At 31.5% G+C, this 18,656-nt stretch overlaps 1 protein-coding gene, 1 long non-coding RNA gene and 1 pseudogene across 2 annotated transcripts; all 3 read right to left on the reverse strand.

The window, feature by feature from the left end:
* Positions 1–4,755: 4,755 nt before the first annotated feature.
* Positions 4,756–5,992, reverse strand: LOC112031081 (probable F-box protein At4g22030; annotated as a pseudogene).
* Positions 5,993–9,421: 3,429 nt separating this feature from the next.
* Positions 9,422–11,242, reverse strand: LOC112031080 (cell division cycle 20.1, cofactor of APC complex). The gene has a single exon (XM_024063760.2). It carries the CDS (start codon positions 10,937–10,939, stop codon positions 9,629–9,631), a length of 1,311 nt encoding a protein of 436 aa, XP_023919528.2. The 5' UTR covers positions 10,940–11,242; the 3' UTR covers positions 9,422–9,628.
* Positions 11,243–14,604: 3,362 nt separating this feature from the next.
* Positions 14,605–17,784, reverse strand: LOC112031082 (uncharacterized). The gene is made up of 2 exons (XR_010632710.1): positions 17,340–17,784; positions 14,605–14,840 (listed from the first exon to the last, which is right to left on the reverse strand). It is a non-coding gene; the product is annotated as an uncharacterized LOC112031082 (long non-coding RNA).
* Between the last annotated feature and the right edge of the window lie 872 nt (positions 17,785–18,656).

Raw genomic sequence — 18,656 nt, forward strand, 5'->3', positions numbered from 1 at the left:
CTTCCTGCGCATAAACAAATCTAAAACCCAAAGAAAATACCCATCAAACAAATATTAGTTTAAATGGGTTAGCATATTCTCAAATATATAAATACATATATGAGTATATATATTTATACGTATTCACATATACATATATAAAATATATTTTTTCAGAACATAAGAAACAATGTATATGTATATATATACTTATGGCAGGATAATGATTAGCTTGTGTCAACAGTAAAATACGTGACAACAAATAAAGAAGAAAGTTTCGGCAGGAAATGGTTTAGCTTGTATAATAGTTAACACGGTAAATATAATAAAAAGGTACTACAGCAGAATAAATAATACAACAAGTAAAGACATCACAGCAGGACAACTGATGCGGCAGACGTGATAAAAACGTGCTACAGCAGGATGACTAAATACGGCAGATATAAGTTATAATGAGATAAATCAAATATATTTGCAATCAAAATTAAGTATTAAATCTGTCCATAGAATAAGTAAACCAAGAAGGAATCCAAACTCCAACTTCAACAACCTTATCATGGGCTCCTGCCATAAAAGTTGTTCATTTTGGAGAATAGGCCTAAATGGCTACTAGTTATTACTTTTAGAGATTTCAAAGAGTGGGTTTGCTAAGAGGGAGGGAAAAAATGGTCTATTGATGCATGCCCCTATTCCTGCCGCATTTTCTCTCTTCTTTTTTTTTTTTTTTTCTTTCTTTCTTTCTTTTTCTCCCCTCTGGGTGTTTTTCTTCTTCCCCTGTTTTTTACTCTTTCCCCTGTTTTTTCCTCCCTCTCAGTCTCCGTTCCATCCCCTTTTTTCTGCCGTGGTTATCTCCCTTTTATAGTGAGCTAATTCAATGAGATTTCTCCCTTTTACCCCTAGGGCTTCACCAACTATTTTTTGGTTTGTTGTGGGCATCCTTTCAAGATTACCCACTCACCCATTGGTTGCCCCGACCACTGCCATCTGCTCAGAACATGTTTGTTGCACGACAAAATTCCATTTTGTTTGTTCCTGCCGTATACCTCTACCTCACTACCTAGCTCTATGACATGCATCAGTGGTCCCAACCATTTATTACTTTTTTTGGGTAAGATACCATCCCAGTAAGGAATATATCCCAAAAAAAGTTATGGCAAGAAACCAAATATAGACCCCCTTTTCCCCCTACCACCAAACCACGCCCTCTGAATCTCTTTGACCGTGGGCCCACCTCCATTGTATTGGCTGGGTACAGGTTGGTGGTGCCCCGACCCTTTTGTTCTTGCTCCACTGTCTTTTGTTTTTGTCTCCCACGCCATTCCTGCCGTAGCAGATTATTTCTGTTTCGTCTACTGCGTGTTTTTGTCTTATTTCTTCACGCGTTTCCTGCTGCGTTTGTCGTTTCCTTTAGTTTAACTCTTCCTTCACGCAATTCCGGCTGCTAACACTTCCTGCTGCTCCTTGTTTCTTTTCATCGTTCTTCTTCATATCAGTTTTCATGCCTATCTTTTTTTTTTTATATACAAAATGATTTGGGCCTTTGTGGGCCAAATAATGTTGACTGAATCAAAAGGGCATTGGGCCCAATTTATCTTTATCTGCCGAAACTATCCTGCCAGAGAACTGTATTCTGTGGCAGACTTATATTTTGCTGCAGATTTGCGTTTTGTCGTAAATTGCTTTCACTTGCACTTCTTTCTTAATTTGGACCCTTCTTGTTCTTTGGTCTTCTTGGTAGGCCTTTGGGCCTTGCTCTTCATTGGGCTTTCTTCCTCATAAACCTTTGGGTACATATTTGTAAAAGTGAGCATCAACATACTTTAACATATTGTGTTAAGATTTGCTACAGATTTTATGGAAAATACCTTTTCTTTTAAATCTAACTCGTAAGTTACCCATGCAATGCATGTATAATGTTATAATGTTTTATGTAAGATAGTTTTGGAGAATATTGTATAAATATTATAACAACTTTATTTGTAATGAATTCATCATAAAAAGATTTTATTGGCTGACTTTTTCATATTTTTTTGGGGGATTAATTTTATTGGCTGACCCATTCTGTATTCATAATTTTCTATGTTCAAAAATTTTGTCTGGTTTATAGCGTCGAACTATAACTGGGTCACGACACAGCTATATATTAGTCTATTACTACAAACTAATTGGCTAATTGCTTTATTATATTTTTTGTCATACAATTTTAGATATCTCTAAGAGGTCAACATCTCAAAGTCGAAAGCATATGTCCTTTTCATAGGCGCACCCAGTCAATTTTAGTATAATAACATATCTTTTGTGTCACAATTTTTGTTATAACTATAAGTTGTTTAACAATAAATAATAATAAAAAATGATAAGTTTATATAACAGTAATTATTTACCATTTATGATAGATTATATCATCAAATAATGATAAATGGTGGTGGTGTAAAAAATTATTATATATATGTCTTTTATTTGGTTTTTGATATTGTATTTTGAGGACCTCTGAATTGATGTTAAAAGCTCAAAATGTACTTAAGAGAGATCTATAAAATTTACCTCAAAAAAAAAAAAGATCTATAAAAAAATTATAAATAATAGGAACAAAGAAAACTTACAAATTGGAGCCTAATTCAACTTATTTCATTCGTAGAGGGGGAAATTCAAATATTGGAACTTGGTCTAAATTGATTTTGAAAGCTCAAATTATGTACTTAAAGAGAGATATCTATAAAATTTTCTTCCCAAAAAAAAAAAAAAAAAAAAAGGGATCTATAAAAAATATATAAATAATAAGAACCAAGAAAACTTACAAATTGGAGCCTAATTCAACTATTTTCATTAGTAGAGGGGAAATTCAAATATTGCAACTATGTAATAGAGATTGAAAATGAGCGACAAGTACAAATTGTGATTTAACGTTTTATTATACTTACCTCATGTGATTTAATATCATTCCACTATAACATTTTTGTTTTTACAATTCATAGATGCAATCATGCAACAAGTTCTCTTGCGATTCAATATCATTCCATTGTAACATTTTTTTATCTTTTACAATTAATAGATGCAACAAGGAGTAGAAACTTAATATGAGCATATGATTGTAAGAGATTCATAGGTAAGATCACGTTATCTTTTTCATCACTGCACACTTTAATGTAATACAAAACTTTAGCATTAAAAAACATGTGGTACTAAATCTAAATGTAGATTTCATTTTTTTTTCTTGTTTTTAGTCCGAATTTGATAAACAAACAATTTCATTATGTCAGTTTCTTGAAAGAATTTTTTTTATTTTTTTTTTTTTTATTTTATCAGCCATCGTGTTTCATGCTAATATCAAATTCCTTATACAACATTCATAATAATAATCAACACTTTTTTCACTTTGAATAATAATAATTTACAAAATTCAAACGAATACTCTAAAAATTCTTTTTTTTTCTTTTTATTAATATTGTTCAACATATCTATTCGTATGCATGAATTACAAGCTAGCATATATATATATATATATAATATGAAAAATCATTTTATATTTTAGAAACGTATGGTTTAAAAAAAGTATAAGCTAATATTATGTATAATTTGAATATCTTCTAAAAAAACATGTATAATTTGAATGGTGTAATTATAATTGTTTTTAATTGTACTATACATATATATGAGGTTACACTCTAGTTTATACATAAAGTCAAATCTAAAAAATAATCTAATTAGATTTTCAATTGGTGTCTAATTTTGCACCGCATATCCCTTTTTTTTGTGGGGGGGGGGGGGGGGCAAGTGAGTTGTTAGTGGAAAAGCAAAAGAGTCAAAAATAAGCAAAAGAGTAAAAAATAAATAAATAGGAAGGAAAAAAGAAATGTTTGGTTTGACTTTGACAAGGTATTAACATGATTCTTGGCAACAGAGATTGGAGAAAGTTTTAAAAATAATAATGAAAATGAAAATGGAATTTATATTTATGTTGGACTTAAGCTTTAGATTAGGTTTTTTTTCCCATCTAAACCAAGTCTAAATCAAAAATAAACTCTAGCATAACAGAAAATTAATAACATTTTCTATCTATATTTTTAGCTTATAGTATTATTATTATACAAATAGTGGTTGGACAAACTAAAATTGAGAATTTCGTGGATAATAATTTAATTGATTTTTTATTTGTTTCAAATAAAATTATATTTATTTTATAAGTTGATTATTTATATTTTCAAATATGTAAACATTATATACATTATGTATAAACTAAGTAAAAATTTAATATGCATTTAGTGATGCTTCTTTGTAAATGTATCTCATGTATATGTATGAGATTAAAAACTAGTTCATTAAAACAAGAATGCACAGCTATTAAATTGTAATTAAAATAAAACTCAAATGCCCTTAAAATTGCAATTTTCAATGCACAATAGTTTCAAAAAAAAAAAAAACCAAAATTAGTTAATAAAAAAATAAGGTTAAAGTGCAAATTGCATTAGCTAAATTTGACCGTTTGACTGAAATTCATTTTTGTCATTTAATTTTACTTTCGTTCAATTGAGTTATCTAAGTATTAAATTTATTTAATTTAGGTCTTTGGTCCAATTTTCATTTTATTGTATGTTAGAAACTAATAAAATACATACATGCATATTCTTTTTCGAACTCTTTTTGCACAAGTAGCTAATATAAAATTTGAGAATTAAATATTTTTTTTCTATTTTAGAAGATTGTACAATGAGTAAATTAAGTTATAAACAATTGATAAATCAAAAATTGATTTAACTATAAACGAAATATCCAAAACTAGAAAATTTTGCTTGCGAATTCGTCTACATGAGAAGAAGCTGACTTTCTAGCAAGTTCTCTGAGTTGTGATAAGCTTCTCCCAAGTTTCAAAGCCACCTTCATTTCAAACAATTCCCCATTTTCTCTTTTCTCAAAATCTCTTTCCTCAAGTGTGGTTTCAATTGAATCTTTCAATAGCTGGAAAAATCCACCACAGTTTCTATACACCTCAATCACCATCCCAACTTGCCCACCATGCTCAAAAGCATTAACTGTGCTAGCTAAAGCCCCAGCAGCCACTGCTACTATTGGTGCCCATGATCCATTACCAACAAAAGCTGAGCCCAAGGCTGCAATGCCTGTGAGTAATGCACCTGAGATAGCTAAAGTCTTGTTGATCTTCAATGCCAAGTTGCCTAGTCTTACATAGTCCTCAATGTCTTTTCTCCACCACCTTAACAATCTCTCGCATTTCCATTTCAAGTTCCTCACTCCATCCATTGTCACATTGTTTTCTTTCATGTAAAAAGTTTTTCTTTTGTAGTTCTTGATTTTAGGCCACCAAACAGCTGGCTCAAACTTTGCAGATAATTTTTCAAGCATTGCACCAAACAAGGGAAGCGGGTAAGCTTTATCAAGGGCCAAAACCTTTTCTACCACCTCCTTCACATCTTCTTGAGTTGGAGTTCAATGGAGAGCAAGGTTTGGATTTGGCTCTGGAGCTGCTTGAACAATCTTGTAGCATTACGTTGTTCTTCAGCAAGCTGTGAAGGCTGAATTTTGTTCATTATTAGCAGCATTCCGGTGGCCGCGGAGTACAAAAGTGTAGACGATAATTTCAATGCCAAAAGTGGCATTCCAATGCCACCAGCTGTGGCTACGACGCCAGCCATTGTTGCAGCAGTGAGAGTTATCATGTTGATGGAGTTTAGAAGAAGGGTATTCCAATTGTCACGTTGTTCTCCAATGTTGGCGTGCATCTCTACTCTATCAGCTACAGCCTCTAAGATAGCATTGAGTTGAGTGGTAACAATATTTGTACTAGAGTTGTGCGATCTATCATTGATCTTTTCTACTGGGATTGTGCTTATGAACCCGTCTCTTATGTTCAGTTCCTCACCTAGATTTCTCATTGGTATCTTTGGAAGTGAGAGAGAGAGAGTTTGGGAAGCTTTGGGACATAAATAGCAGCATTGATTTTCCTTGAACAACAACATGAAGAAGAAGATGAAGGTAATAGAAGAACCGAAGCCATTTGATTGAGAGGCTCTCTCTTTTGGTTCTTGTGTGTATGTATATATATATATATATTTTTTTTTTTTTTTTTTTGAGGCAAAAGTTTTCACTAAGAAAAATTAGGAGAATACAACACAAAACTTTCTCGAGTTGAGAGTAATAAGAACTTTACAAATAATACCTACCAAGTAGATCCGAATCCTCTCCATTTCCCTTTGAAATGGAGAGGGTCCATTTCATGGCCAAGATTACTTTAAAAATAAATCAATGGCTAAAATGTGTCACGTCAATTAAAAATGAATAACTTAACTCTAATAGCAAAGTTAACAGTGGGTAAACAAACTAAACCTTAACATTCGCTAACGTAAGCGTTAACGTTGGAAGAGAAAAAAACAAGGAAAAAAGGAAAGAGAATGGGAGTCTCTTTGGATTTGGGATCTAGGTGCCTCATCAGTCATTTGGGGCGGTCGACATGGACATTTAGTGATATTTCTCGCCATGGAGGGGATAAAGACGTATCCATGTCCTTCACAAATTTTAATATTACTACTCGTTCCTTATATTTTTTAATTTTTCTTATTCTTTTAACATACATACATACACCTAGGAAGGAGGATGCTTTTGTTTTTTGAAGTACAACTACTTGATTTAAAAAGTCAAGCTTTGAAGTGTAAAAGATTATGGAAATTGTGTCTTGTGAAAACATAAATTTACCAAGCGTCTTTAATTTTCCAATTGTGGATATGTTTCTTTTTTATGCCACTTAAATTTGTGGGAAATTTGTTAATGTTAAACNTATTTGTAATGAATTCATCATAAAAAGCAATTATTATAAATTGTACACATATATTTATTATAATTATTTAATTAAAGTAAATTTAAAATTAATATTAAAAAAAAAAAAAAACTTTGGAGGAATATTATAGAATAAAATTTGATATAAAATTTGTCTTTCTCTTTTTCCTTAATTATAAAACAAAATACATATTATAAACCCTCACAGTCAATCACATTATTTACAAAACCTGTCATAGAAAAAGGGAAAGGTTTTGAATGAAGGTGATGAGGCTCTCAACTCTTATTTATAGTGTGGAACTATAACTGGGCCAGCTACAGAAAAATGTTGAATTCAATGGCTGACTGGCCTGATCCATTCGTATTGGCTGACTTTTTCATATTTTTTTGGGGGAATTAATTTTATTGGCTGACCCATTCTGTATTCATAATTTTCTATGTTCAAAAATTTTGTCTGGTTTATAGCGTCGAACTATAACTGGGTCACGACACAGCTATATATTAGTCTATTACTACAAACTAATTGGCTAATTGCTTTATTATATTTTTTGTCATACAATTTTAGATATCTCTAAGAGGTCAACATCTCAAAGTCGAAAGCATATGTCCTTTTCATAGGCGCACCCAGTCAATTTTAGTATAATAACATATCTTTTGTGTCACAATTTTTGTTATAACTATAAGTTGTTTAACAATAAATAATAATAAAAAATGATAAGTTTATATAACAGTAATTATTTACCATTTATGATAGATTATATCATCAAATAATGATAAATGGTGGTGGTGTAAAAAATATTATATATATGTCTTTTATTTGGTTTTTGATATTGTATTTTGAGGACCTCTGAATTGATGTTAAAAGCTCAAAATGTACTTAAGAGAGATCTATAAAATTTACCTCAAAAAAAAAAAAGATCTATAAAAAAATTATAAATAATAGGAACAAAGAAAACTTACAAATTGGAGCCTAATTCAACTTATTTCATTCGTAGAGGGGGAAATTCAAATATTGGAACTTGGTCTAAATTGATTTTGAAAGCTCAAATTATGTACTTAAAGAGAGATATCTATAAAATTTTCTTCCCAAAAAAAAAAAAAAAAAAAAAGGGATCTATAAAAAATATATAAATAATAAGAACCAAGAAAACTTACAAATTGGAGCCTAATTCAACTATTTTCATTAGTAGAGGGGAAATTCAAATATTGCAACTATGTAATAGAGATTGAAAATGAGCGACAAGTACAAATTGTGATTTAACGTTTTATTATACTTACCTCATGTGATTTAATATCATTCCACTATAACATTTTTGTTTTTACAATTCATAGATGCAATCATGCAACAAGTTCTCTTGCGATTCAATATCATTCCATTGTAACATTTTTTTATCTTTTACAATTAATAGATGCAACAAGGAGTAGAAACTTAATATGAGCATATGATTGTAAGAGATTCATAGGTAAGATCACGTTATCTTTTTCATCACTGCACACTTTAATGTAATACAAAACTTTAGCATTAAAAAACATGTGGTACTAAATCTAAATGTAGATTTCATTTTTTTTTCTTGTTTTTAGTCCGAATTTGATAAACAAACAATTTCATTATGTCAGTTTCTTGAAAGAATTTTTTTTATTTTTTTTTATTTTTTTATTTTATCAGCCATCGTGTTTCATGCTAATATCAAATTCCTTATACAACATTCATAATAATAATCAACACTTTTTTCACTTTGAATAATAATAATTTACAAAATTCAAACGAATACTCTAAAAATTCTTTTTTTTTCTTTTTATTAATATTGTTCAACATATCTATTCGTATGCATGAATTACAAGCTAGCATATATATATATATATATATATGAAAAATCATTTTATATTTTAGAAACGTATGGTTTAAAAAAAGTATAAGCTAATATTATGTATAATTTGAATATCTTCTAAAAAAACATGTATAATTTGAATGGTGTAATAATAATATGAGAAAATCATTATCGCTTGCCTTTGCGATTTATAGCCTTTAGTTATTTGGATTAATCAAAATGGTATGGGTTTGTGGTTTGATTGTCTGTAAAAGGTTGGCAGATCAAATCTATGCTTGGATTTGCTTTGAATGGCTGCAAAAAGATTTAGGGAGTAGCATGTGTGGGTACTGGGTACTTCCTTCGTTTTTCCCTTTTTTGCTTTCGTGGCATCCAAACCGATCAAAAATACAAACTTTCCTTCATTTTCAGCAACCAAAAAAGGAACAAAACACAGAAAAAGAAAAATGACAATAAAAAAGGATGACCCAAATCAATTGTCAATTAATGAAATTAATGCATTACAAACAGAACAATCAAATCAATTGTCAATTAACGAAATTAATGCATTACAAACAGAACAATCAAATTGAAGGGAAAAATATATATATATTTTCGTCTTCCTCTTCCTGTTCCTCGTCGACGTCAACGCTTGTGCTACTTCGTCTTCTTTTTCTAAACTCTGCTCTTCTCATTTAGTTACTTCTAGATCTGTTGTTCTTAAAATGTCTTGGTGACAAAATGACAATTCACAAAGCTTAAAGGATCAGTTTAACACATTCTCTGATAAACTTAACCATAGTTTAGACAGAATCATCCGTTAACATTATAGTAGCATTAGTCAATATCTTTTTAAATGATGTGGCACTGGCATATCCTAGCCTTTCATTTATTTCAAATCAATCCTTGCCATGAAATGGACACTATCTTTACACACTCAGCAAAAAAGTAAAACCTTACATCACTATCTTTCTTCAAACAAACAAACAAACAAAAAAGTAAAATTTAATTCGGATTAGTGTTTTGCATTGTCCCGTAGTTGAGTAGTTTCACTATCGGATAACCTGGGAAAAGAGATCGGGGCTTGCTTTTCGAGCAGGTTTTGCTGCTTTGGGGTCTCCAAAGACATTCCAGAATTTTAGATTTTCATCTGCTGCTGCTGATGCCACTGTGCAACCATCTGGGCTCTGAGCCATAAACAGAACTCTGGAAGTATGACCAGTGAGCTCGGCCATCTTCACCATTGATGGATATTCCCAGAGAGTAAGCTGGTTCTGAGTAAGCCCATGAGAGCTGAGCAGCTCTTTCTCATTCTTGTTCTTGTTCCACAATAATGAACAAACCTGAGAGCCAGTGTCCACAGAATTCAAGCGTGTTCCAGTTTGAGTATTCCAAAACTTTATGCACTTATCATTTCTACCTCCACCAGAAGCTAGCAAATTGCTCTGGAAAGGACACCAAGCAAGAGCTTTCACTGCCGATGTGTGATCATCGAGCCTGTGAGCCCATTGCGTTCGTGAATTTGAAGATGCCGTTGGTCTGTCCCATATGAATAGTAGATTATCATTTCCTCCACTTGCCAATTGATGGCCTGAGGGTGACCATTTCAGCCCGCAAACCTCATGCTCATGACCTCTGTAGGTTTTGACAATATGTGATCTGACTCTTACATCATTGTTAATGATCAGACTGTCCATTCCTCCAGTGGTAAGGATGTGATCGTTCATCCATGCCAGTGATCCAACTCTCGAGCTGTGGCCCCCTTCCAAAGTTCTTAGCAATTTTTTAGATGTTGAATCCCACAACCACAACTGCACTTCAGAGTTGGTCAAGCCAATGGCAATGCGCTGGCCATCAGGAGCCCAGCTAACACTTGCAATCGGGCCCTTTTCTTCATCAACAGTGACAAGTTCTGAAGTAGAACGATTAGAAGCATCCCAAAGATAAACTGTATTTCCAAGAGCAATTGCAAGAACATTGCAGCTTCCCCAATCCAGTAAATTTAAGTAGTAATCGTCCACAAGGTCAGGGGCATCTAATGTCCTCTCAGAAGTCTGAGGAATGCTTCGCTTGGGCTTGGTGGGCTTACCCTGCTGCTGAGAAGAGACCGGAGCAGGGGGCTTGTTCCCGAAATTGAGAATTCGAGTTTCGTTCATGTTGAGGGCCTCTGCCAGATGCTTCCTGTAGGCCTCTCTGGAGGGTGAGGGTGAGGGTGAGCTTGCAGGTGGGTTCTCTTGGCTTTTCCTCCCTTCCATCAGCATATGGTGCGCGTAATCCAAATTAGTTGCTGATCGGTTTGGAATAAATCTATCCAAGTTTTCTTTTTTCTTTGATGAAGAAGAATTCGATGATCTTGCAGCCATAACTCTAGCACAAACAACAACAATATATATATAGACAAAAAAGAAAAAACAGAGAGAGAGAGAGAGAACACAAAACCCTACAAAAAGATACTATTGGTAACAGTTAGAAATTAACGAAATCAAAGAATCAAAGCCTGTGAAAAAGGGCTAGATCAAAAGCAACAAAATAGTGTAAAGAAATAGTTTTGATGAAGAGAGCTTCTTGTTGTTGTGAATATTTTGAGCGCTTGTGAACAAGAATTAGATCTTGAGAGAGAGAGAGAGAGAGAGAGTTTGTGAGGGATGCGGGAAAGGTTTTGAATGAAGGTAATGAGGCTCTCAACTCTTATTTATAGCCTGGAACTATAACTGGGTCAGCTACAGAAAAATGTTGAATTAACTGGCCAGAAGGCCCTGAACCATTCGTATTTTTTTTTGGGTTAATTTTATTGGCTGACCCATTCTGTATATTTTTTATGTTCAAAAAAGTTGTCTTGTTGTGTGTCGAACTATAACTGGGTCGCGAGGTAGCTATTTGTCTTTTTTTGACTGATTGTTTTCTTATATTTCATGTGTCATACAATTTTGGATATCTCTAACTCTAAGAGGCGGGTCAACATCTCCAAGTCGAAAGCATGTGTCCTTTTCATATGCACAACAAGTCCAAAGTTTAGTACAGTAACGTAACTTTTGTGTCACATTATAGATATGTAGTGTTTTTTTGTTTTTTTTTTTTTTTTGCTGAGATGTTTGATGATAAATATTAAAAGAAAATAATAGGTCTACGTGAAAATAATTTTTTACAACTTACGGGTGGTTAATCAGATAATGATAATAGGTGGTGGTGTAAAGAATCTATAATGGGTATGTCTTTTATTTGGTTTTTGAAATTGGATTTTGAGGACCCTTGGTCTAAACTGATTTTAAAAGCTCAAATTACGTATTTAAGAGAGATTTATAAAACTTTTCCTCCAAAAAAACAAGTAATAAGAACCAAGAAAACCATGAAAATTATTATCATATATAAGCTCAAATGTAAAAATACCTTCGATAATGTAGAAAACCTTCAATACTAGAAACGAAAGATTTTTTTTTTTTTTTTTTGAATAAAGTCAATTCTCCACAACCTTGGCCATGGACTTGTCTTCCAATTTTTTTTCACAGCTCTTTTGCCTTCATGTCTCTCGTAACAAAATAATTTTGATTTCTGGCAAAACACGTAAAAGGACAATACCATAATCCCGTACCTTCTTCTAGTCTTTAACATATTTTAAGTTTGCTATTTTCCACAACAATATATTCTTGTTGGATCGTAAATAATGTTATGAATACCGTTTCAGAGTCCGTTTCGGTTTGTTCAATAGAACGATATATTTTGGTATCAATCAATTTCAGCGTACCGTTTTTAAGTGTTTCGAGATTTCTTAAAAATAGTATATATATATATATATATATATACATATCTTATTACTTTTAGGAAAAAAAAAATTAAAAGTTATATTTTCATACATTTTTAAAACTTGTTATTTTAAAATTAATCTATTTAATTAACTTTAACAGTTAAGCTACTATTATCTTAATTAAAAATACTAATTATTTCTTTTAATGCAACAAAGTGGGAACAAAATTAAAATAAGGCTGGGCAGTTCGGCTAAACACACTGCCCAAGCCAAATCAACCCTATGTCCAACATTTTATTTTTTTATTATTCTTACTTTTTTCCTCGCAAGCCATATATATATATATATATATATATTTTTTTTTTTTTTTTAAATTCTAGGCATAAATGCACTTTTAGTTTATACATTTTGCACTTTTCTATTTTGGTCCTTACATTTTATTTTTACAATTTTTAGTCCCTAAACCAATTTACACCTGACATTTAGGTCCTTTCCGTCACTCAATTAACAGAAAAAGCTATCATGACGGACGGTGGAATAAAAAAAAATATATATAATCACACACATTAATTAATTAAATTAAAAAAATATATTAAAATAAATTAAAAAAAATTAAAAAAAAATAAAACTCATTAGTTTTTGGGAAGAACTAGCTGTTAATAATCTTCATGTTCTTCTTCTTCTTCAGAACATGAACTTCATGTTCTTCACCAAATCAAGACAAACCCAACAAGCCAACATTCATAATCAATCTCAACACAGAAAATTCTAACACATTCAACATTGAAACCTCTAGTAGATCAAACCCATAAATCTAAGAAATAAACCTATAAACCCATAACCAAATACTCTTTCACGTTCATCCATACAAGGTTCATAAATCCAAGACCCACAACCTGTAAATACAAAACCAAACTCACCATCCTTAACCCAAATCCGCCATCAACAACACCACCCCTCTGATCAAACCTATTTCCCAAAGCAGCTAATACCACCACTGTTGTAACACCCCGACCCAACTTTATAGTTAAATTATGTGTTTGAATAGTTAATTATTATTTTAAGCCACTTTCCTTTTATAATTAATAGAAGAGTATTTAATAAATATATTATTTTATAATGCTTTTGGATAAGAATTGTAAAGATTATAAATAATTGAATGGCTAATTGTATTATATATATATACATATACTAAATATGTACAAAATTGTATTAAGTGGTTTAAGTTATTAAATACATTGTTGGTGTTTTAATTAATTATGATACATGAGATGTTATAGTAGAAATTCCACCCACATATGCAACTAGAAATTCAACACATATAATGCCAAAACATCGTGCATGTTGACACATGTTATCCCCTTAAACCCCAAAGACCAAGACTTAGCTAGCCATGCAATGAACAAGTTCCACCTAATCTCTTCTTTGACTTTCTCAAAGAAACTAGAAGACTCAAGAAGCTCTCTCCTTCCCTCAAACCCACAGGTTCACACATCAAAAGAAAGATAAGTTTTCATCTCATCTCTTCTTCAACTCTTTCAAAGCAACTAGAACAATCAAGAACTCTCTCCGTCTCATACCCACGGGTCCAATACTTAAAGAAAGAAAAACTATCAACTCTCCTCTCCCTCTCACACCTACGGGTCCAGCACATAAAAAAAAAAGATAAGTCTCCATCTCATCTCTTCTTTAACTCTTTCAAAGCAACTTAAACAATTAAGAACTCTCCCCCTCTCGTTCCCACAGGTCCAATACCAAAAGAAAGAAAAACTCTCAACTCTCCTTTCCCTCTCACACTTACAAGTTTTGCAGTAACAAAAAGTTTCTTTCAATTCTTCTCAAGCTTTCCTTAAGCCTGTGTTTAGAATAAGGGGAAAATCTAATCCTTTTAATCCATTGTTCATTTTAAACTTAAGTGATGGTTATACGAATTGGTATATGGGTGTGTTGGATTTTAGAGACTGTTGATTGGCTAAATATGAAGTCATTGTTTATGCTTGCATGTACTCCTAGATGATAGACTAAGATAAAATCTATTATAGGTAAGGGTAATTAAGTGTTAAAATGAGTAAAATAGTTAGATGAACTTTATGGAATTGTTAATTGAAGTGCTGATTGTGTAGTTGATTCAGTAATTGAAGCTTGTTAAGAGTTAGCTCATGAACTTGCTAAAAGTTGCACTCATTGGTTAACCTATTTAGTCATTATTTATTTTTAATTTATTTTATATCATTTTTGTTTAACTATCATATTATCATATTACAATAGTACAGTAATTACTAAAAATTGATACAATAGTACAATAATTACTAAAAATTGATCCATCGAAAGAGAAAAATTCATAGAAGTTCAAACTTTAAAATATAGAATATACAAAGAAATCCTAAAATTAAACCTTGTTTTAAACTTAAACAACTAGAATTATGACAATAACTATATTAGTCTTCCTGTGAGTCACCCTCCAAGCTGTTTTCGACCTCCTTGTCATTGTTTGAGTTGTCTTCTTCATCTCTGCTACCATCCTTAAAATTAAAAAAAAAAAAAAAAAAAAAAAAGAGCATTAAACATGAGTTCAAATGAAACTATTTAATAAAATTAAAACTATTTGATGACAATATAATATACCATTTCATATATGTACTTGGCCATTGGTACAGAACCTGTAGTGGAGAAAATTTCAAACTTATTTCTGTTTTCCTTATTTATCAAACTTATGTCCTGCACACATAATTCACACACTAGCAGGGCGGAGCCAGGAATTTTTGTTTGGGGGGGCCAAGTTGCGACGCTAACATATTTATCAAGACAACTTCCACACCCACACACACATATATACACACGCGCGCGCTTTTTATTATATATACACACATATATATACACACTTTTTTATTTGATAAGTTATATATATATATACACACACCCAACCAAAAAAAAAAATATTTTAATATTTTCAATCAAAATTATTTTTGACGGCGATCTTTCATAAAAAATTCATTTTTTCTATTTTCATAGTAAAAATCTTAAAAAATTTATTTTAAACACAAATTATCAAATTTTATGCTAAAGTAAGTAAAAAATCTTTCAATTGAACTAATGAAATTTTCAAAAACATGAATGATCCAAAACTTGGAGAAATAAGTTAGGCTCCAAACATATTTAAAGCTACCTTACTTTAACACATTTATGGCAACTAAAGACACATTTCATGTGTAGTTTTAGTGACAAAATTTTTTAAATGAGTCAATGACTTGTTAATCGTCACATAACGGGTTGAAAAATATAGATTTAAACATGTTTGATACCAAATTATATCAAATATTTAACAGATATAAAAGCACATTTTACAATAAAAAATAGAATTGCGAAAAATAAAGCTATATCTTTATAACTATTAGACCAATTATTTTTTTTAAGAGTATTATTAGACTAATTCAAATATTTGAGGGGGCCAACTCTTATTTTTTAGACTAAATTTAAAAAAAAAAAATAATTGTATATATATTTTAAAAAATTTTAAAATTTTGGGGGGGCCATGGCCCCCCCACCCCTGTACGTGCCTCCGCCCCTGCACACTAGAACATTAGTTTCTATGAAAATATTATATCTTCTTGAAATAAAAATACTGTTCCTGACCAACAAACACCACCCAGGAATGTATTATTAAAACGGTTTGCTCAATGCATTTGACCCCCAATTACATCAGTCTTTCGTAGTAAAATTTAGGTTTGACCAAACTCCAAAAATTCACTAATTCATTTGATTGTTCAGTTGACTGCATATATCTTCCTGCAGTGCAGCATTCATTGTTTGCTTGAGGCAAGGAATAANTAAAAAAAAAAAAAAAAAAAAAAAAGAGCATTAAACATGAGTTCAAATGAAACAATTAAAGTGAATTTGTATTTGTATCAATGCTTCAATAAGTAAGTACACATATTACTATATCAAATCTAATCATATAATAATATATCATAAACAATAGTAATAACTTTTTTTTTTAATTTAATCCAATAGACTAAATTTAAAAAAAAAAAATAATTGTATATATATTTTAAAAAATTTTAAAATTTTGGGGGGGCCATGGCCCCCCCACCCCTGTACGTGCCTCCGCCCCTGCACACTAGAACATTAGTTTCTATGAAAATATTATATCTTCTTGAAATAAAAATACTGTTCCTGACCAACAAACACCACCCAGGAATGTATTATTAAAACGGTTTGCTCAATGCATTTGACCCCCAATTACATCAGTCTTTCGTAGTAAAATTTAGGTTTGACCAAACTCCAAAAATTCACTAATTCATTTGATTGTTCAGTTGACTGCATATATCTTCCTGCAGTGCAGCATTCATTGTTTGCTTGAGGCAAGGAATAACAGACAACAAGCTTCCGAGACCCCAACTCACATGGGAATCATACACGGATCTCCAAAAGAAAAGAGCCAGACTTCAATTAAGATACTAACAACACCCCATTGACTTGTCCCATCTATTCCATCGCCAGTCACCTTAAAATAAAACTACTCTAATCCAAGATGCACCATAAGTTAAGCCTAATGGCTAATAGAGCATTCCAACACCATATTTTTCCCACCTTTGGATTGCCAGTAACTCCTATATCCTCCAATACAAAATCTAAGTAAAATTTGCTAAACAAATCAAATTACTATCATCATCTATGCCTAATTTGCTTCTAGAAGCTAGTTATTCTTATCGAACCGCTATATATTTAAGTTTAATATATAGCATTTCATTACCTCTCTTCTCTCAATATCACAAAATTTCCAATATGAAATACAATCATTCATTGACCATATTAAAGCGAATTTTCTCACAAAAACACAAAAAATTTACAGCATGAATCAGCAAAAAGAGAAAAAAAGAAAATTGAAAAACAAAAGAACTAGAATCAAAGAAAGCATCAATGACAAGACGAGTAGGCATAATCAAGGCGTATAAACAACAATATCAGAATGATTATCTTGATGCAACATGAAAATTAATCAATATATAGATTAAACTAACCGTGTGGTGTGGTGTGGTATGTGCTATGCAAACCCATCAAAGCACGATCCCAGCAAACCCAAACCCACCACGATGGCAACCCTCTACCACCACCATGAACCTTACCACCCACACCCATCACCAAAATGACACATACCCACGGCCAAAACCCATCACCAAAACTACCAGACCATCAGATCCTCGCCGATCTTGCAAGCAAACCACTAGACCCACACCAATATCACCACAAAAAATCACCCAAAAAAAACACCACTACCACCGTGAGATAGAGAGTGAGGACTGAATGAGAGACAGAGACAGAGGCTTTGTCTGAGATGAGCTACGGAGAGAGAGAGAAAGGGGATGAGAGACTATGAAGAGAGATATTTTGGGATTAAAATATATTAGAATTTTTAGAAGTCGGCACTATGGCAAAATTTTTTACAAGTTTACATGTTTAGCATTCCGGCTGCTGAGCTCCTTTGGTCGTCACATGCTAAATTTTTCTTACATTTGGCATATACTATTTTAATTGTGATTCTGTGAATGCTCTTATTTATTATTATATTTTTAACTTATAGATATGCCCAGTTTTGGAATAGATGCATATATATATTTTTATTATATTAAGGTAAAGTATCATTTACCTTTCTCCAAAAAAAAAATATATATATATATATATATCACTTGCCTCACGATATATATACATAGGCAATTGTAGATGTACCTGAGTTAAATTTACCAAAGGAATAGATAGACAGCATGTTTATTTAGAAGGGGACTATCTTTCAAAATAATTTATGGTTTGAAGTATTTAAAGTCCATCTTATTTATACTTTTTTCTATGAGAGAGTATCAATCTTATTTATACTTGACTTAAAATAAAAAGATATAAATACTTGGCAAACTCATTAATCCAAGATTTTAATCACAAAAGGCCGTAAAGTCCAAAATTTACATTATTAGTTGTTACACACACTTTGTAACAAGTTTTGGACTTCCAATATAAGTCCTTGTACTACTATTTTTTTTGTTCCTATAATCAAAACTTGCTATGTATTTATTTAACTTTCTTTATAAAATAACTAAAGCTTTTAATTGAAAAAAAAAAAATCAAATATATGGCATATCATGATTAGTGAAATTAACTTTAGTTTGTTTATTTTTCTAAAAAAATTAAAAATAAAAAAGAACTTTAATTGACATGTCATGTTTCACTATTTCTTCTAATGTTATTTTTGGTCTTCCTCAACCCTTTTTTGATTGCTCAACTTGAATCAACTCGCTCTTTTTTACTAATGCACAAACTACCCACGTATGAACATGATCAAAGCATCT

This window comes from Quercus suber, unplaced genomic scaffold (assembly GCF_002906115.3).
Source record: "Quercus suber isolate HL8 unplaced genomic scaffold, Cork oak 2.0 scaffold_309, whole genome shotgun sequence".
NCBI lineage: Eukaryota > Viridiplantae > Streptophyta > Magnoliopsida > Fagales > Fagaceae > Quercus > Quercus suber.

What these genes read in the sequence shown, in the direction of transcription:
- LOC112031080 (XM_024063760.2), bottom strand. Translation starts at nt 10,939, where the DNA reads ATGGCTGCAAGATCATCGAATTCTTCTTCATCAAAGAAAAAAGAAAAC.